General features: G+C 39.8%; 1 protein-coding gene across 1 annotated transcript; it reads right to left on the reverse strand.

The window, feature by feature from the left end:
• Positions 1-923: 923 nt before the first annotated feature.
• On the reverse strand, positions 924-21,102 carry CHP1 (calcineurin like EF-hand protein 1). The gene is made up of 7 exons (XM_065636726.1): positions 20,813-21,102; positions 14,942-15,014; positions 7,449-7,529; positions 6,063-6,190; positions 5,140-5,201; positions 3,978-4,100; positions 924-2,849 (listed from the first exon to the last, which is right to left on the reverse strand). The coding sequence occupies exons 1-7, from the start codon at positions 20,877-20,879 to the stop codon at positions 2,796-2,798; spliced, it is 588 nt and encodes a 195-aa protein (XP_065492798.1). The 5' UTR covers positions 20,880-21,102; the 3' UTR covers positions 924-2,795.
• Between the last annotated feature and the right edge of the window lie 173 nt (positions 21,103-21,275).

The raw sequence follows: 21,275 nt of genomic DNA on the forward strand, positions 1-21,275 counted from the left end.
CTGCCCAGTAGACTGGAAAATGTTTCTGTATTTAAATCCCTTATACTGCTTTTTCAGAAGACAAAGATGAAATATTAACTAGTTCTGCCTTTAAGCTGATCTTATCCCTCTTCCAGACTTTAACCTTCACAAATGACCTTTGTTCTCAAGAAGACCTAAGATAATTTTTACAAGCAATCAGGTATGCTAAAAATATTACTTTTGTGGAGATCTGCTTGTACGTCTACATCTCGGTTTTGAACATTTTAAAATTTAACAAATTTAAGATCTTTGCTCTGTAACTCCTTCTCTTACCATCATCCATCTTTTAAGTCACATGTTAAAATATGTAGATTTCAGAACACTGAATAAGATACTCTGCCTTCCATGTGATTTATACAGCTAACAGCAAAGTTAGGTTCTGATAGTTGGGGTTTGTTTTATGTATTGATTTATTGTAGGAGAGTGTGGTGCATTGTGGTTTTTGGTGGGGTTTTTTGGGGGGTTTTTGTGTTTGTTTTTTGTTTGTTTGTTTTTCCTGTGCACTAGAGTTTGTGTTCACCTTAAAACACATTAGCAAAAATAACTGATTCCTAAGGTGGGGGCTTATAGGGACAGACATCACAATGTAGTATTGGTATTACATACCATTTAATTAGAACAACACTAGAAGACTACGGGGAGGGAAAAAAAAAGCCCACACCCTAGTTTGGAACCACAGGGAGGTGTAAAGCTCATGTTATAGGATCCATAGTGCACTGAGTGCATGTCCTCTCCTGGAGCTCATGTTTTGCACTAGTTGCCTCCACTCTACCAGCAGAATGAAGGATTGTTAATATTCTGAAACTGAGCACAGTTATTAAAAAAAAAAAAAAATCTGTACAGTCTGCTAGCACCACTCTACTGGTATTTAACCTTTCCCATCATTGAAGGATAGTCAATTACCATACAGGAACAGTTTTGGTTGGTTTGTTTGTTTTATACAGTTGAGGGTTTATTTATGGATTGATAAATACAATATCCAGTCTCACTGGGACAATAAGGCACAACTGTAGGTTACAACTATATAGCCAGAAGAAAGCAACACCTACTTTTAAGCAGATCACAAAGCCTACAAGCACTTTTTTTACTTTTCTGTTAACATTGTTACATTCCTATTTTACATGACATGGTCATAAAACTATGATGTTTCTTATATTGAGTTTTTAATTTACATTTTTTTCTGGAATTGTGCTGCACTCTGCAAAACAAAGTGCAGCATTTCACTTTACAATTCCTTAATTTAAAGCAAACCAAAAATCCTTCAGAGACTTGCATGTTATTCTTTAACACAAGTGACAATTAAAGGAACCAAGAAAAAGGGAAATGCACATTTGAGGGTAGTTTGAGACTGGTAAGTATTTATAGAAATGTTAACACGACATCATAGAGAAGGAGTTATAACACTGATTCTTCAATAAAGAAGCTCCCAAGGGTTTTTTTTTTGTTTTATTGGAAGGACCTCACAGACTACAGGATGCTCCAGCTGAACTAGATTAGATCACTTGCTAATCTAGCCACAGAAAATTATGTTACTATTGAACCTTCAATAATTTTGATCTCTTGAATTTATCAGCATTATGTTAATGGTATTAATCATCTTACCCTTGCAAAGAGATTTGTTTAGAAATATATTCTGAAATATTTTGGATAATATGTACTTCCCCAAATTACATTCTTATGCCAGAGCTTTCACAAATACAGCTACCACCCCCAATGCAAACCTGACAGACCAGGACTTCAATACTGGGAAACATAATTACCAATCATCCAGGCCACTGTGATGTTAAAAAAAAAAAAAGTGTGTTTCATGACACTACTACCAAAGGGCAGTGACAGATCCATAAATTCAGATTTTGGCATCACTAGTTTTCTTGCATTATGTACACCAGTAAACAAGTTTACACTTCGAGGGGTGAAACCACCCTGATGAGAGGAGGGATCCTAGAGCAAAGCAATCTGGAGAGGGCACTTCATGGTCCACTGGCTGTCAAGCCTGCAAGCTACTCAAACGAAGAAACAAGTTTCTGCATCTGCTACTGGAACAATTTAAGTTACTTACTGCAGAATTCCTGTTCCATTTGAGGACACCACCGCCTGTCTCCACCACAGATTCTCCTGTTGTCCCTGTGAATTTCTCCCACAAAAAATAAAATCTATTCACAGTACTTTAAAGTACTCCAGGCTATCATAATGCATTCAGTGCCGGTTTTACAATAAAGCCATAGAAATTGTGAAGTCCTCAAGTAAAAGGCAGATTTGGAATCAGGGAAGAAACATATGTGCATGTACCGAGTCAAATGCTGGGGAAAAAAAAAAAGGCAGCTCTTGTGGTGTTGCTACTGGAAGCAAAAGTGACCTAGTATTTGAGTAGATGCTTGTCTCCAAAGTGTTTCAGAAGGTGCTTCTGTCATGTGTTCTCATTTTTCCATTCCCAGATTCAGAGCTTAGAAGAATCAGTTTGTAGATTAAGCAGCAGTACATAAGGAGAGACATTTTTGCTGAAACAGTAGTGCAGAAGGAGATAAGTGATAAAGGGTAAAAATATGAAAGGCAAAGATTTTTTTTTTTAAAAATGCTCCTTTCCAAGTTGCATGGCAGCCATTTCCCTTTGTTCCTGATGCACAAGGAATGTTCACATGGTAGAACAAATCAGGGAAGGATTGGAGATGTATTGTATATGCACCAGTAGCAATGCTCTGGGGGAAGGTGCCAAGGAGAAAATGAAGTTCTATTTATTATATAGTAGGGGCAGAAAGGAGTAGGTTCTCCATCCATCAGTGAAGAAATCGAATGCTCATTTTCTGCTCTACATCCACCTTCTCCAAAACCTGCAATAAAATTCAGAAACAGCTACTTAAATGACTGTACATACTTCTCTTGTACAAGGTTTCTTACTCTAGTGTAGAGGAAATGGGCAGGAACACAGGATGTCTTCAATTTGGCATGCCAGTCTTTCATCTAGAGACTGCTATTTTTCATTCTGGACTAAGGTCCTTCCAAGGAAAGAAACTTCAACCATTAAAGCTGGAAGAAGGCTGTCAACCAAAATGTAACTAATGCAGTTTCAGTCTGCCAACAGCCCAGAAAGGCTGGGATTCCCAAAATTAGACTGTGTGGGAATGCATGGCCAGGAAACAGAAGGGAGAACAGTGTGGGGGAAGGGGCATGAGCAGTCACTGAAGAGCTAAAATCAAGACCACAGCATCACCAATGCAGATTGTTGTAAAACTGGGGTGGTGACTACAATACATTCAATGAATTGCTATTAACCCTGAGGTACAAAGACATCAGTCTGCTCCAGGCTGTTTCAGGTAGTACACTTCAGTGTTCCAAGATCAGAATAATTTAAGTCTGAAGAGGCCTCTGGAGGTCTTTTAGTCCAACTCCTTCAACTCCTACTTCAAGCCGGGCCAGCTAAGATCAGGTTGTTCAAGGCCTTATCCAGTTAAGTTTTAAGTATCTCCAAGGAAGGAGGCTCTACATCTTCAGCAGCTATGATCATCCCATTAGTAAAAAAGTTTTCCTTATAGCTAACTAGAATTTCCCTTGCTCCCTAACCAGAATTGCAACTTATTTGTTGCCTCTTGTCATGTCTTTGTCCACTTCCAAGATGAATCTGGTTCCCATCAGGTAGTTGAAATTGTCTGCTATAGGACAACTTCATCCACTGACTATATAATAGCTCTTTACTATTACCTATTTGTGACTAACAAAACATGTAATTCAAAGGACTAAAGCTAGGAACTTGAACACCGATATGTACTAATTAATAGTACCATGACAGTATTAAAAGGCATCCTGATAGAGGGAAGAAAAAGAGCAAGCAGAGGCTTCCTTTGCCCAAATGCAGGCAGGACTATTTGAACAACTTCCTCTCTGTTTCCATTTGCATTGTCTGAATGACTTGCCCATTACTAAGCAGTTTAATTTAGTAGTTAAAAATGTAGTTTACCAACCTTTACAAACTCTGCAAAGGAGATGGCACTGTCTCCATCTTGGTCAGCTTCCTGGATTGTCCTGTCAGCAATGCTGCCCAGCTGCTCATCTGAAATGTTTACACCGACCATCATCCGTAATACCTGTAATATACAGAGGTCCCCAGATTTTTTTTTAATAAGAAAAAACTGTTATTGACACAGCAACTGAAGTATTCTTGGTGCTGTTTTTCATGCGTACACTGTCAAAATAACACCATACAAGAACAACCTTGGAAGATTTCCATGGAAGTAATTTCTAGATAGACTTGTGTTTATCCTTTGTATGTCAAGACTTTCAGGAAAGACAGCTTCCTTTTGTAGCCTCCTTTGACAAAGAATCCTGCTTTTTCACTAGGCTACAGGAAGAGGTGGAAGTATGAGAAAGCTTTTGGAAGTAGCAATGAGTATGTTTTGTTCCAATGTTTCTGTCTATTTTTTTCCCACAAAACATACCAATATTTGACTGAATATCTGCTGTTTGAGATGACTGCCTACAGGAATCTTGTAAGTGTATGGTCAAATGATAACTGTCATTACTGTCTACAGTTAGTAAAGCATTTTCTGTGCAGATAGAAGGCAGTTTCACTCAAAAGTAAATCCTTGTCCTACACCAGGAACCACAAATTGTCATGTCTGCTTCCCAGGATTAGTAGTATGTAATTACCTCTAGCTCAAGCCTAGTTTCATATATATGCAGCACTGATGAACTTTGATTACCTTTTCTGCAATTTCAAGAAGTTTTATTCTATTAAGAGGATGCACAAAGGATCAGGCAAACAACCTAATCCACCTTAAGGATTATTAGAAGCACCTTTGAAAGTTATCAAGGTAGTTCCTGAGAGGCTTAGTGTATTTGTTGGATATTTAGGTATCACTTCCGATAGGATCTGCTTAACCTAATGCTCTGCTTTAAATTTGAATCTAGTATTCCCAAGTCTGATAGAACAGCCTCAGCTACCAAATGAGATTAAAGTCTCATACCATATCTAAAGCTTTAAACCAGAACTAAGCAATTAGCCACCAAATTCCTTCAGGGGTTCTTTTGAGAAGACTGTTATAACTCCCCTCTTCATTCTAAAGGGATATGAAGTCACAGAGAAAGTCACAATGGAGTGATCCAAAGCAGCCCTGTGCTATTTACCTGAAGAAGCTCATCCCTGGAAATCTTGTCATCTTTATCTAGATCATATAACCGAAAAGCAACTACAGGAAAGAAAAGAATGAGCAGTTTAATTCAAGTGCCATTCATTTACTTCATAACAATAAATTTATATTAAAAAATTGTAAGTATTAATAAATCATTTAAAGATAATTAGCTTAGAATTTTAATTCACCATAAAATGAATGTTCAGTTCCATAAAGCGTTATTACTGCACACAGGAATAACATTGCCAAGAAGTAAAAAATCTTAAAGTACTCTGTATGAATACTTTCAGAAGCACTCTGCTTGCAGACATATTTCCTCAAAGCCCCAAGTCGTGGAAGTATAATTACCACTAAGATACAATCAATCCTTTAACTTCAGAGCCAACCATTTTTACATTACCATTCATTCTCTTTGACTATATTTTGGATGAGATATGACAGAAATCTTAAGTGCTCTGAGGACTGTTGCCAACATTGATTAGCAAGCAAGAGCATTCTGCTCATATACTGTAGGCAGACGTGCAAATACTCAAGAAAGTACTCAGCTGAAGGTAGGAAAAAAAGCACTATATTATACGGAAGACTGCAGAAAGATGTAGAAAAGCCCATTCATGTATGGGACGTGGCTTCTAAATCTGAAATAGCTTTGGATGCAAACCATTTTGAAATATTTCTGTTACGAGACGTTTGGAAAAACATATACATTACTCAATATTCAACCAATTGCACCGAATTCCAATACAAGAATGGGTCAATTGTTGACATTCTGAAGGTAAGCTTGCAAGTTAATTTTTAGAAAAATCAGGTATTATGAGGATATCATTCCACAGGGAACAACTGTACACAAGATCCCAAGCTCCTTCACTCCCTTCCCAGAAAAAAAAAAATTGCTTCTGTAGGAAGATTAACATTTCTTACAGTGGAGCTTGTTACTTCGGCTGTTCAGTGGTTCTGGTCCATTCTGGTCTTTGCTCTTTTCATTATCTTCTATCGGTCTGAAGTGGGCTAGTGTCCTCATGAATCCACGGAAATTCACCTGGTCCTCTCTGCATAAGCATTTCAGCAGGTCAGTTTTGGCACAGCTTATGCAGATTCTTTATTTCAGTAAAGAAGAATATGAATCTCTAAAGCATCAAGACCATACAGACTCTTCCATTCCCACCTCTTATGGTTTAGCTGCCTATGCTCAAATCCGGCTGGGATACTGAGCAGGTGCAACCTGGGATCACACTGTTGTGAATATGATGTGTTAAAAAAAAAAAAAAGCAGCTGTAAGGAGCCCCTTGCCTGCAAGCTCTATTTAAGCTCAAGCCCTCACCCTTGGTCCTTGCCTGAGCATCCTGCAGTTCTGCCTGGCAATGTATCATGCTGATCTGGACCCCAATTCCCTGATTGACCCTTGTTCCACCGTCAACTTGTCTGGCAGCCACTGATAAAGACAACAGTCACTAGACCTGCTCTCTCTGCCCTTTGTCAGCAAGGATGTTGCCCCTGCCAACTTTGCCATCTCTCTTCACTCCTGCTTGTGGGGCAGCCATGGCTCACTGCTCCTCAATAAACAGCTCTCTTCTCTAGGGTTTCTGTGGGAACCAGCTATGTAACGACTTCCCAGGACTCCTGCTTTCTGCTCTGGAAACCTGGCTTGGTATCAGCTGATATTATGACTTGATTAGACAACCAGTTCTTCATCAATCGGTAATGACAAATGTCTTCAAGAACAGCCACAGATTCCATAGAACAATCTAGAGAGGTGTAATGGTGACAGACAGTACTGCAAATTTTATCATCTCTCTGGGTTTATGTTAGAAATGCCATAAGCCATGTCTTAAATGTGATAAAAAACTCCTGAAACCAAAGGAACAAAGCAAGCTCATCTAATAAAGGTACATTTATAGACTAAAAGGTGAAAAACAAGACTTAATCAGTTAATTGCAATACTACTTAGCATAAAAATAGTATTGCTACAAGTTTGCTTTAAGAACCGAAGTCCATACATGCCCTTGACTTTCTTTAGAAGTGTTCAGCAGCGCAGCAAGAAGAATGGAAAACTGTGACATGAAGCCTGAGTTTGCCAATGAATAAAGCACACAAAAGTCTTGTAAGATTGTGAAGTATTTCTCATTACAGAACAAAAACACGCTGAGGAAACAATGTACCCACACTCATTCCATTACAAGTTTGAGGTGTTCCACTATTAGTAAATTCAAATTTCATGCTTGAATTATCAGCATTTCACTCCTGTCAAAATTTCTGATGAACTACAAATTTTGTGCCTGCTTGCAAATTCAGCCCGTTGTAACTCACCCTTCTGGAAAGAAGGCATTGATAATTCTGTCTCCCAGAGGATTGATGGCAAGCTCTGGAATCCGTTGGAAGTCTTCACGGCTAAGTAAAGCAAGAACACAAGAAGTCTGAGGAGAAAAAGTTGCTTTAAAAGAATTAATAGTAAAACATCCATTGTGTTCTATTTCTGCAGCAAGACACTTGGTGATTTTCAAAACATAACTCTAAATCATGTTTTCTCTATGACTAATGGCACAAAACAAAGCCAAAGTCAATGCCAAGCCTGTATTACATTACAGACTAGCTGTATTTTTGTCATGTTAATGGCACTTCTCAAATGCCAACACTGTGCTATAAACTCTCCTGTAATGATGCCAACTAGTTTGCAATTTAAGGAAAGGAAAGCTTCTGAAATGGCTTTGAAGGAAAATATGGCATCCAAATGATTTTTTTTTTTAATAATTACTTTGGTACTGAATCATTTAAGTTGGCATGATTTTTCCAGATTACCTCATTCCGGATTCTCAGACAATACCACACTCCTCCAAATATACCACAGGTGATCTGCATATTCTAACAGATTTTTTTTGTTGTTTACACAATGATTTTATATCTTCTTATTAATGCCAAATTTCAGATAATTTTAGCTTCAAACAAGCAGCACTCCTATTTTCAAGTAGTAAATTTAGACTTGGACAGGGGCCTGTAAGCCAGATGTAACCCCAGCAGCACATTGCAAATACTCACTGCTCTTGCCAGCCATTCTCTTTTCTGCTCATGATTATAGGTACGCAGTATAGTATAAGCATCACTGTTCTTACATTGTTATAGCTTTCTCTGATCTGCAAGACATCATGAGCTGCACTGACCTAAACACATTTTAGATCAGTATGACATGAACATAGGGCTTAGAGTTGCACTAATAATTTTTCTTTTCTTTTAATCTAATAGAATGTCACTGACAGGAAAGTGGGATAATCTTGGTGTGACCAAGGCAGATACAACAAGTGTGTCTTAGTGAATTCTTCAGCCAACAGAGTTTGATTTATTTTGTCTTCTCCCCTACTACAACAGAGCACAGCACCATAATCATTTAGGTTTCAAATGCAAAGGTAACAGCAATGGGGTAAGGCTGTAAACACAACCTATTCTGTCTGGATGCATAACTTGACATTTCCTGCCCATTGTCCAGAAATACTGGAAATTCCCTTCAAGTCAGATACAGTCCTGCTGGTTTTGAAGTCTGGGTCAAAGTTTCAAACTTGGTTACTAAATGTTTGCTACTTTTGGAAACTACGCTCATGAAATCAATCAGCAACAAAGTTTGATTCATTAAGTCATTGAACCAAAAAACTGGCAGAGTAAACACAAACAGATTTTGAGATTAAATACACTGGCCTTTATAACACTGTGATCTTAGAGACCAGGGAACAAGGAACTGCCTAACTTTATTACTAGTCTAACCTGGGTAAGGCACAGAAGCAAGACATTCTAGTTTTAAACGCATTTTAAAGCACTCCTTGTACCCAGTCACACCACAGCACTGTTAAGAGTGCCAATTGTAATATATTTTTTACAACATTGTTAAGCTGTTTGACCTTCTAATAGAGTGACCTGACCATATTTTTAAGCTATCCCAGCAAACTTCTGCTCTGACCAGGTCTGAATTATTTTTAATAGGCAGAGTTAAGATTCACATAACATGATCAACTTGTTAACAGACCCTTCAGGACTGCTGCATTTCAAGCTATAGCTGAAGGGCAAAGTATGCATTAGCAATTTAGGCAGGAGATGCAGTGATGCAGAAAATCTATGTCCTAGTAACTATATTTTAACAACAGGACTTTGGTGTCAATGCCAACATTTACAAGCTAAAAGCAGCAGCTGCCCTCTCATTTAGAGCAAAATCCTAATGCTTCAGAATTTTTTACTTGCATATCACTACATTTTAGTATTCAGCTTCAATTTACACTCGGCATTTCAGCCTCTAGTTACTCTGCTTTCTAACAGAAGATTAACAATTAACCACAAATAACTCCCCAGGTTTCAAACCTATTTGTCCTGTCATTATCAGGATTGCAGTTGACAATTTTTGCTTATTAAGAGCACATTACTGAGTGAATGTTATAATTGAAATAGCTGTAACAGCCATAAAAGTAAATGAATGCATGAGGTAAGTTATTCTCCACTTTATAAACTAAGGCTTCCTGCAGCCATTAGGAACCAAGTTCACCTGGCTGAGGCTGGAGCTTACAGGAAATTTTATGCCCTTTAGTTCTTCTGTGGTCATGAGTCATAGCAACAAGGCTCTTCTAAGTATCTTTCCAGGAACCTGTCTTCTGTTAAATCCCTTCCTAAATGTAACATGCAAAGCAACTTTCAACTGCGTGTTATCATTATGCAGGCCAACCATTTAATACATAAGCCAGTGCATTTACACTTAGACGTACTTTGTAGTAAGGAATTTGCAGATTTTCAGTAAGACAAGTATTTCTAACCATGAGTATACCCTCCAAGGCACACAGCAAATCCTTACTGTAAAGGTGTTTCTGCCTTACCCCAAAGGCTGCAAAAAAACCTATTAGACCCCTTCTTTCTTTCTTTCTTCCTTCCATTATTTCTGGTCATTCCTGCTCTTTTTACTTTGAGAAGGGTAGGGCTATCTAGAGCTGAGGGAAAGTAAAACAATAGAGAGAAAACGAACAATATGCAAAACAGAAGTGGTAGAGCAAAGGAAAAATGTCCAGAAGATATAGATAACAAGAAATTACTTGAAAAAGGGAAATAATTAAGCAAGGTATATCATGCAAGATGGTCAAACCGATTTAACAGGTCACTACTCAAGGGGTTTCATTGCTCCTTTCCCTTGCTAATGTTCGCTGTGTCATTCATCAAACCTTTTGGTGGTCTAATTTATCTCACTAACCCCCAGAAAAGCTCCCTACCTTCCCCCTCTTCATCCTCCCAATTATCTTTCTGTTGAATTAGCAACTTGAAGCAGTCAAAAAAACTTTAAAAAAAGAAAAAAATCTAAGAGCACCATAGCTGAGAAAGAGACACTGGGAGCTTGGAGAAATAATAGGGAAAGAGGATGGACATCCTCCTCTTCCACAGCCGAGTCAGCTATCTCATCTAACTTCATCCTTACACATGCTCTACACAAACTTTAAGAGTTGCTTAGCTATCAGAGCAGTTTGTAAATACTAGGCCAAAAAATACACTGAAAGTAAGGTGATCTTTCCATGAGCAACAGGGAGAGGAGAAGAAGGGGAAAGGCAGTGTGAATAAAGTGTGGTTAAGGATGGAATTTGCAATCCATACCCATATCCTGCCTGTCTTCTGTTTTAGACAAAGCTAAAAATCCTTTGCATTTTCTTAAGCAAAGGTAAAGAATTCCATGTTCAGAGTGCTAGCTTTTATGTTTTGACTTGAAATCTTGCAATATCCATTTGAACTAATAAGAACAAGCCTGACACCTTTCCAGAGTGAGATGATTCAATTCACTGACGGAGATTAACAGATGGTCCAGCTAGCTCTTGTTACCCTTCTCTCAGGACCAGGGGCTTTCTGAAGTTCTCCAGGAGACATCATCCTGTGAACGGCTTTCCTAAGCATGAGATATGCATCAATAGCTCAGTGTCTATTCTCCTCTTTTATCAGCTTTCAGAACACCTGCCCTCCATTCCTTCTTCCACTCTCACCAGGCTATACCAATTGCCATGCAATAAAAAATACTTCTGAAGTACTTAACCTGCCATTTCGCCAGTGAAGAAAATGCCCTAAGGGGGAGGCTCCATGCAAAAGTTACTTGGAAGAGTACCGGTTTAGACAAGTATCTCCTTTTTATAGCTCCATCCATATCTGTCTAGAGCTATTTACCAGTAGATAAATTTTTGAACAGATGTATTATTGTGTGGTATACACTTCAGCACCAGCCCAACACTGAAACAAGCACATACTTATCCTGGTCATGTGCTTCAGTTGCCTCATCCTGGAAATCAGAAAATAAAGAAGAAAACATGCACACTGGCCTCCTCCTGACCCATAGTTAGGATGTTGGCAGAACAAGTATGTTTCAGATTTCACCATTTAGATGTCACTATGGACATCCACAGGTATCAACCTTTTGTTTTAGCAACTCAGCATGTCACAATATTGAAATAAAAGGTGACAAAAGAATTTTCAAAGTAACAGTTTTTTCCTGGCTTCCATGATCTGGTTTCATTCAGATGGTACAAGTCTGAGGGAGCTTATTCATTTTGTTTAGGAAAAGTGAAACTAAAGAAAAGTACAACATTTTTCTACACTTTTAAAGATTTGATAAGAACTAATGAGTAACCATGGCTATAGTCATTTAGATGATAAGGAGGAAAGGTGGGGGGGAAAGCTCAGACAAGACATATGAAGTTTTGTCTCCATCAATAACCTTCTCTTAGGTCTCATTTATGTAACTCTAAAAAGAAAGTTCCTTGAAACTGCACATAGGTACACTGGATAGGAAAGATTTCTGTTTTTGATTATAGTTCCAGAATGAATCACCTGTCTCTTCTAACCACTAGGATTAATCATCATCTACCAGATCTTCTGTACCAAGTGCTCTTTACCTTGCCCATTTTTAACACATAGTTAAGAAGGACAGCACAGCTCTTCCCCTACTTCGGAAGGATGGTACACACTTAAAGATTTCATGCCATAAAAAACAGCCTAACATTTCTTGTCCTCATCATAGTCACATGAGCGATTTCTGTCACATCTGGTTTGTAAGTCAAAGGTGTAAATCATCCTTATGGAAAAAGTCATTCATGCTCACAAGAAACAAACAGAAGACATGCCTTCTGAACTGTTTGGCAGTAGTAAGCAAGCGATAACTTCATCTTGCTTGTCTCAAAGTAGCAAGTTCTCTTTGATCAGTATTTCAGAAATCAACACTTAGGAGCTTCCAAGCGGTAGTTCTTACTCTCCCATCATTGTTTTTTTCAGGAAGTAGCTTTCCCCTACTTAGACTTAATGGTTTCCCCATATTGTGGGTGCCAGGACAGGTTTCAAAATTTGAATGCCACTAACTCAGGCACATTTGGGAGGAGGCTGTGCTTTGAGGTCAAGATTGGAAGTTAAGGGATCATCATTTGCACAGTTGCTGGGATTTTCCAAACAAACTTCATTTCCTTTCTCAAGTACTGTGTGATTATCAACAATGAAAGTCAAACTCCTCCTGATACATAACACTATGAAACTACCCACTGTGCAACAGACATTCTTAGCATATTTAATTAATTACTCCTCTTACGTAAACTGAGTACAATCACTTCCAAGTTTATACAAACTTTACGGATTCAATAGGTGAATGTGAAGTTGGAGGGAAGAGCTGAGGAAGAATGTGTTCTATAATAGGTCCAAATTGTGCTAGACTGGTCTGGCAGCCATCACCTTTATTAATCTGTGAAGACTAAACCCACATGCAAAACCTGAAGAGGCTGTTAATGTTCTTTTTTTTCAAGTAACTTAAGTTTGAGACATACGTACTATTAACCTTACCTACAATATCATCAGCTGATCTGTATGTCACAATTGCCAATTAGCCTATGCTACAATTTATATGATACATTGGCTTTGGTGACAGAGAGGCCTTAAGAAGTTCCTGCCTATCCCAAGCCAATTGTTTCCACACCCACAATCCACTTTGTCACCTCTTCAGTTGTGCAAGTCCAGATATTTACAGTACAGCCACAGTCCAAATCACTGGAGTCAGTCAGCTTAAAAATATCTATACAAGCCAGAGGGGGACAGAGAGTATTTTTAACCAAAAACAATCACTCAGTAGTCCTGTTTACAGTACAGCTCCACAACCAATTACTTAAATGTTAACTGAGAACTCAGTAATTTGTGGCACCAGAAGGAACTGCATATTTCCTTCAGGAAAGGAAACTGTAGTAAGCTGGTAGCGCTGCCAAAGCCAGCGTATCTTACAACTTGTCACCTTCTTCTAAGCAGTGATTCTATTATATATAGCTTTACAGACTGGTTTACAGGTGTGTCTAGCTTTTATAGGTTCATAGTGCATCCTACAATCACATTTTGCAAGATCACATACAAAACCCCAGATGATCCCTAAATCTGTGTTTGCTGGGTTTGACAGAGATAGAGTTGCTATGAAAGAAATCAAGTCCATCCCAGTCAGACCCCATCTGCTATGCTACAACAAGGTCCCTTTCCCCTTCCTACCCTCTACTGCATTCTCTCCAATTTCCCTGTGCACTGGTTCTGGCATATGCAGCTATATGGTAAATAGGAAAAAAAAAATCCACCTGGAAACTGATCAGATTCTTTTCTCATTGCTTTGCTTGGCAAGTTTTCAAAGCTGTAAGTTAGTTTCCAAAGACTAGCCCCGACTATCAGCATCAACACAGAAAAGAAACAGACTTTCAGTGGCAATACGGTCTTAGACCAACTAGGTTGGTTGCAAAATTGCAGCCCTGGTGCAATCATGGACAGCTCTTACTTGTCATGTTTCCCTAATATTACTCTGTAGGAAACATCAGAAGAGATGAATAATAAACAACTTAATAAAATCAAAATTCATAATTAGTTCAGTAAATAAAGAGCAAACCAATACCAACATGCAATACAATAACCAGAGTGGGGAAGGCTAGAGAAAAAAGGCAGCAGGTAGAGACCTATTTTAACAGACAATCATCCCACTAGAGTTTACCTTTCAGTTGAGAATATTCTTTCCAGCAGACTCAGTCCAAAGTGAACAATGTTTTGCAGATAAAGTTTAAGCCTCATCTTTATTTAATTGATTAAGGTGTATGAAACTGGTTCACTTTCGTAGTTTTCAAATTGTAGACAGAAAACAAACACTTTAAAAGTCTTGCAATATCCTTGAACAGCACTTCAAATAATTAAAATCTATATTTGTTTAGTCACAGTGACTTGGTTCCAGCTCACTCTATTTTTGAGCTTACTAATAGACATGGGTGTTCAACAAGAAGTGTAAAGTTAAGAACAGTAAAGGGCTTTCAGATCAAAGTAGTTTTAAAAGACACTGGGTATCAGAAAAAAATTAAGTGTCCGTGCTCCCAAAAACATAAATGATCTTTTTCTTATGAAAGTCAGGATGAAGAAGATATAATGGAACCATTATTTTAATAATCATTAGAAGCAACATATAAAGAAAGGTAAGAAATAATCTAAAAACATGGTTTAACATTTCTGAACATTTGTTTTAAGGCCTTGAATACCACATCTGACCTTTTATTAACTGCCACAAAACTTTAGCACTACAGTACAGACAATTGGTATTTAGAGCATCTCGGTTCAACAATCAGATTTCTCCTGACCTTTCATAGAAGAGAACAAATGTGAATGTCCATGTACACATTAGGTTTGAAAGAACTTGTTATAATAGCATCACTGATTCACCATGAGGAAGACAGGCAGGCATCCCACAACAGCAAGGCACCATTACAGATACGCGTCAACACAAGGACAGCCAAATTAGTGATGATACCCACCTAAGAGTGCCATTTTCTCCTTTGTCTAGGCTGGTGAAGCGACTGTACAAGCGAGTGATTTGACTGTGGGAGACTGACGAAAAAAAGAAAGAAGAAAAAATTAGCACGTGAATGATTCCTCATAGAAGGAACCCGTTACACCAAACTACTCTATTGCCAGAGCAGTGTTCAAAAAAAAAAATTACACAAGTTACATTGGAAGCACACAGCAATCAGCAGTTTAGGGACTTCTTGAGCTGTATATTGCATCTTAATATTCAAGAATCCACAAATAAGCCTATTCTTCAAAAATTTGGCTAATTCTGTTTTCTATCCCCTTATATTTTGTCTCTAACATCCTTTGGTTATCTGATTCAGTAAATGGCAATTAAAAAGAAAAAATATTTGATTTACAGTTCCCATATTTTCTTTACAACTAGAAATAATCCAGAAACAGCCTCCACCGATGACCTCTACATCATTCACAACACTGCAGACCTCTGCTGCAGTATCTTTCCTTCTCTTTTGTCTTTTTACATCTAAAGATGGGAAGCATACTCAGTTTCTCTGCATCTGGAAAATGGTCAGAGAGATTTTACACCTGATCACTTTTCTTCCTTTATAGGATTGCCTGAATCTAAACAGGTTTTTCATTTTGCAGTTTGCTAAAGTCACATTCAGGCTTCCAGGGCATCAAGTTAAAAGTTAAAAAGCCTATTTCTAAATAAGTTCAGGAAGGAGTTAGGACATAAAGCAAGCAGAAGGTTATTGTAGACTTTTAAAATCAGCAGTTTGAACAAGAAATTGCAGATCCAGTGGTAATTTTGCCATCATGCTATCAAGATTACCAAGGTCTCAGACCACCCAAGATACTAGCCATCTAGATCTTCAGAACAGTCCATGATGGGAGCAGGTTAAACCCATCTAGAATAGCAACTCTTTTAACACTGAAAGAATGCCCTATAAAAGATCTTGTTTTTTCAGAGCCTCTTCAGGTAAAGTTAATAAATACATGAAATAAGACTGAATTGAATTCTAATGTTTACTCGGTAAAGATGTGATTTTCTACAATGTTCAACTAGTACTTCACGTCATTTTCAGATTCAATTGTTTTAAAAGCCTTCACCAGCATGTGTACAATACTTTCTATACTTTTGTTACTTGCTAAAACTTATTTGGGAACAGGTTGCACAGCAGTTGTTTGACCTGTGACAGAGTCAAAATGGTTTTTTCACATTTGTTCTTTCTCCAGGCTATTTGTTTAGATTCAACTGTTCCCTCCTTCAGGAGGACCTGCCAGAAGCTTTCCCCCCCCGCCCCTCCTTGTCTCCCGGGCAACTTTCATTCTTTACATAGGGTTGGGCAATTTGCTCAGTTCCACCTAAGGAAACTTCTCTACAATCAGATTTGGCATCTTGCTCAATTTCAAGTTAAGCAACACATACATAGAGAGGAAGCATCTGTATTTTAAAGCCTTTGAATTTCGCATTTCTGATTTAGTGTTTTAGATATGATACGCAATAACAACAACTGATAATGAAAAAAGAATAGCCTGGAGTTACATCTCCAATAAGCAGCCCTGTACACCCACTCCCCTCCTTGGAAAGAAAGTGAAGAGAATTCTATTCTCTAGCTACTATTTCCAAACTAATGTCAGCAACTCACACCTAGTGTGATAAATAGTATGTAGCTATTGATAGGAGCAGAGATGTTTTTGTTAATATCATACTAGACAAAAAGCATGTCATAGCTACACAAGAAACGAAGATGAATCAGGTCCACCCACCACAGTATTTTTTCCTAATTTCGTTTTTGGCTCTCAGGCCTCAAGAAAGCTGAATCACTAGACACTTTTTTGCCTTCCCATGCAAAATAAAGAATTTGACATTCCCTGATCACAGGAGAGCCAGAAAAAAAATCTGCACTTTATGACCGACTCTTAAAATCAAAGGCTAAGGCTTAAAGCTAGATGAAACACAGCTTTTTCAGCTATTCCACTAAGGCCCTTCTAAAAATTTAAGTCAAAACCTCTAGTATAGGAGCTGTACCCTCTATTTTACTTCTGCTAGGTCATTAGAAAGTTTTTTTTGCAAGTAAACATTCTGACACCTGTCTAAAACATTAGCAGAAAGTCATATAAACACATGATATTCATATACTTAGAAAAATACCTAAATATCCATCAGGAAATCTGGCCTTGTTAACACTAAAATATTTTTTTTCTCCTAAGCTCTGATATGAGCACTAGTTTATTATTAATCCTTAGGTAGACTGCTTCAAAGCACGGGAACAAAGGGTGTGAACCAAATTGTTTGAATACTGTTACATTCCAATGGCTTTCCAAAAACTTGGAACAGAATGCAGACAAGCAACATCTCCGACCTCTCATCTGTTTCTTATAGTTGTTACTGCAATACAAAAGCAATTAAAACTATTAGAAGGTTTTTTCAAACTCAAATTTCAAAATACTTATATGCAAACAACTTCCTTACATCATATAAGATTTAGGACTGTGAACTTCAGGCTTAACACCTGTTACTGGAGATCTTCCATCACTAAGTAGATGTTTTAGTGGACACATTATTCTCCAGTTCTTGGAAACACTACCTTAGCAGATTTTTCTAAACTTACTATGCTACTAAGTTTTTTTCACCATGACACAAGAAAAAGTAACATAGAACTTTAATCCTAACTTAGATTTTATTCAACAAATTAAGTATCACTGTATGGCTTTTGAAAGAGTATGCTTCAAGTTCTCTAAAAGATAACCTTTTAGTCTGTTCAGATAAAGAACATTAACATATGGTTTATCACTCATGTTAGTATCATCAACTACTCAGTTTTGTGCTATATAAAGTTCATAGAATACTAGGTTGGAAGGGACCACAAGGATCACCTGGTCCCATCTTTCTTGGCAAAAGCACAGTCTGGACAAGATGGCCCAGCACCCTGTCCAGCTGAATCTTAAGTGTTCAGTGTTGGGGAACCCACCACTTCCCTGGGGAGATTATTCCAATGGCTGGCTCTTCTCATTGTCAAAAGTTGCCCTCATATCCAATTGGAATCTCCCTGAGATTGTAACTTGTACCCATTAGCCCTTGTCTTTTCCATGTGACTCCTTATAAAAAGGGAGTCTCCATCTTCTTTGTAGCCAACCTTTAAATACCTGAACATGGTGATGAGGTCTCCCCTGAGCCACCTTTTCTCAAGGCTGAAAAGCCCAGTTCTCTCAGCCTTTCCTCAAGTTGAACAAAAGTTGTATAATTCTATAGTTGGACTCAATCGAATTGGCTAAGTGTTCTGTTCAGTCCTTCATATTTATCCCAGGTGAACTAAAGAAGTCATATTTCACAGTGAGGAGGTCAAAAAAAGAATCCTTAGGAGCACTTACTAGAACATCAATTCAAGATAGACACATATTAATAGCACTGCCAAATTGTTTCACATCTACAAAGTCCCTTTGTCAAACTCTTTAGTAGGTAAAGTGTCATCAGCATCAAGTTTCTAACAAACTACACGATACTCTATTCAGTAGCACTAACTTAGCATTCTTCTTGTGAACTTTGTTCAAGACAAACCAGAATCCTGGTTTTTGGTTTTTTCCCCACCTTGCATAAATATTTGCACCTACGTGAAGCATCTAACAGTGCTAAAAGCTTGGTGGCATTTTCTATCTATCTATCTAAAGACAAAAAGCAGAGGAAAAACACATTCCTAGACTGTGGTTACAGACTGAGGAGGAAGACTTGATAAAGTCAACAAGACCCACTGTGATGACTAACAAGCAAGTATGAGTCAGAGAAGATTAGAGATGCTTGATTAACAGAGAGGTATTCTTATAAAATTGATAGTAAAGCCACAGGAAAATTAACCAAATTCAGGCCACAAAGGTTAAACCCGCTGATCACAACCTTAAGCTCCCTGTTTTGAAGATATAAGAAACGCATTTGGAGGCTAACTAGAGCCAAGTATGTTTATTGCTTAGCATGATTATATAGCCATCTTAATGGCATCTATTTAACTATTGTATAAGTAAAATTCTAGGAATGAAACACCACTGACGATTAAAAAAATATTGACAGGGAGGAAAAAAGTAAAAACCTTTTAGAAAAACATTCCAGATTTAGGGTTTTGTTTTTAAAGCACCTTTAAAAAATGAGGTGAGGTTACCTTTACTCTATGATCAGGGGAAAAAGAAAAAAAAAACACCACAAAACACACAAAAAACCCCACAACAAAACACAAACAGCAAGTTCTTGCTGTATAAGCAGACTTCGACATTCCTATTTGTTTATCGTAGCCCTCCTGTAGAAGGTTCTCTTGACAGACGGCCGAAAGATCATGGAAAGCATGTTAACTCAGCTGTCGATTACACTAGTCAGTACTGTCTTAATTTTCTTCCACTCCTTTCCTGTAGTCACTCATTTTCCTGAAACAAATAAACTGTCACCTAAAATGAACATACGATAACATGTCAATTCAAAAGAAAACTAAGGGAAGTATTTTCATAGGGCAAAAACAGACCAGCAAGCATAAGCAGGAAAAAAAGCATGATCTGGGAAGACCTTGCTTTCCTGAAGGAAAAAAAAACCAAAACAAAAACCACACACCACAAAAACCCAAACAAACAAAACAACAGCAACAACAACAAAAAAAACCACCGCCCCCCCCCAAAAACCAAAACAGCAAAGTGATAAATATGATGTTACTACCTCCACTCTTCAACTAGTTAGAAGGGCACCCACCCTCTATTTACTACCATTCGGATTTTGCTAGAATTCTCAGATTGGCAACATTTTATCAGCCAAATTAACAACACTGAGTTTGTCCTTTTCTAAAGTACTTTATGTTTATTTATGTTCAGGGAGAACAGCTCAGTCAAATACTATATGGTATATACCATAGTCCAGCTTGAATAATGCTCTCACAATTGATAACTAATGTAGGAATTTTCACTTCAGTTAACCATACCCAACTTCCACGAGTTATGTTACCCCCTTTATCTTCTAAATGCCACTCAGCATTAATTATGAATACTCTTAGAAGAACTTTAGAAATAGCCTATGTAACAGGCAACGTTTGGGAAAAAAAAAACCAAAAAACAACACTATACAATGAGAGCTCTTTCGGGCTAAAAAGAGCTACTGGAGAGCTCCAGAAACAGACAACTGGAAATCCACCGAGTTCTCTGTGACGGAACGCAATCGCACAGGTACCAAGAGCGCTGTCTCCCTCCCCGCTCGCACCTCGCCGCCGCTGTACAGCCGCTCTTCGCCTCCTCAAGCCCCAATAACGGCTCCCAGGAGAGGAGTCCCCGCAGCCCCGGCACTGCCGGAGGGACCCGCACCCCAGGCTGGCGGGATGGCAGCCTTCGCTTCCTAGTGCGCCAAGCAAACACCAAGCCCCGCGGCCCCTGCCGCGTTCAGGCCAGCCCAGGGAGCACCGCAACTCCCAGCAGCTGTAGCTACAGCCGGCGGCTGCTGCCAGCCCACGGCGAGCGGCTGACCGGCGGAGTCCCAGAGGGGACGCGTTGCCCACGGGTTCCTGCCAGCCCCGGGCCGCTCCTGCGCCGCGACCGAACCAAGAGGCCCTTTCCAAGTTTCGACAGGCCTACGCGACATGTCCGCCCCTGGCCGCTGGGGACGGCGGGGTCTCGGCCTAGGGCCGGCTGGGATGAGGCACAGCCTAGCCGGGAAGGCAACAGTCGCGCTCGGCTCCCCGCGCCAGGCAGTGCCGGCGCCCCGGGCACGGCTCAGCTCGCAGCCGCCAGCGGACGGACGGCGGGGCGGCCAAGGCGCCTCCTCGGCTTGAGGAACGGGGCGCTGCCCCGCTCCGGGCGCCCAGCCCCCACGGCACTTCCCGGCCTGCCTCGCCCCACGCTCCCGCACTCACAGCCCGTCTCCTTCTTGATCTCCTCGATCTCCTCGTCCCGCAGCAGTGTGGACGCCCGGGAACCCATCGCCGCCGCTAGGCCTGAGAGGAGGGGAAGGGCCGAGGTACGCGGCCAAACAGCAACAGCAGTGCCGCAGCTACCCCCGGCACGGGCCCGACCACGGCCGCCCACTGTACTGAGGCAGAAGACAAGCCCGCACCGGCTCTTATCGCCCCGCCCGCCGTGTCCGGCCCGGCCCGGCCCGACCGTCGTTGCCGCCTCACTCCGCCCCTCAGCCGCCCGGCGGCCGCCGAGACACCCGCGCATGCGCGCGGCACAACCGGCCAAGGCGCAGGCGCCACCCGTGGCGGCGGTTAAAGCTGCGGCACAGGCAGCGCACTGCAGCCAGCAGGCGGCGCGCGGGGCGGCTGCCGTTGCCCCGTCCCTCTAGCGCCACGGTGGTGAGTTGTCCCGCCGGGATTG

This window comes from Caloenas nicobarica, chromosome 5 (genome assembly GCF_036013445.1).
Source record: "Caloenas nicobarica isolate bCalNic1 chromosome 5, bCalNic1.hap1, whole genome shotgun sequence".
NCBI classification, from domain to species: Eukaryota; Metazoa; Chordata; class Aves; order Columbiformes; family Columbidae; genus Caloenas; species Caloenas nicobarica.

Excerpts from the sequence above, each read along its gene's own strand:
- CHP1 (XM_065636726.1), bottom strand. The coding sequence starts at position 20,879 with ATGGGTTCCCGGGCGTCCACACTGCTGCGGGACGAGGAGATCGAGGAG. Across the intron at positions 7,530-14,941 it reads GGAGAAAATGGCACTCTTAG|CCGTGAAGACTTCCAACGGA; the intron begins GTGGGTATCATC and ends TGCTTTACTTAG. Across the intron at positions 2,850-3,977 it reads CCTTTGCAGAGTTTGTAAAG|GTTTTGGAGAAGGTGGATGT; the intron begins GTTGGTAAACTA and ends ATTTTATTGCAG.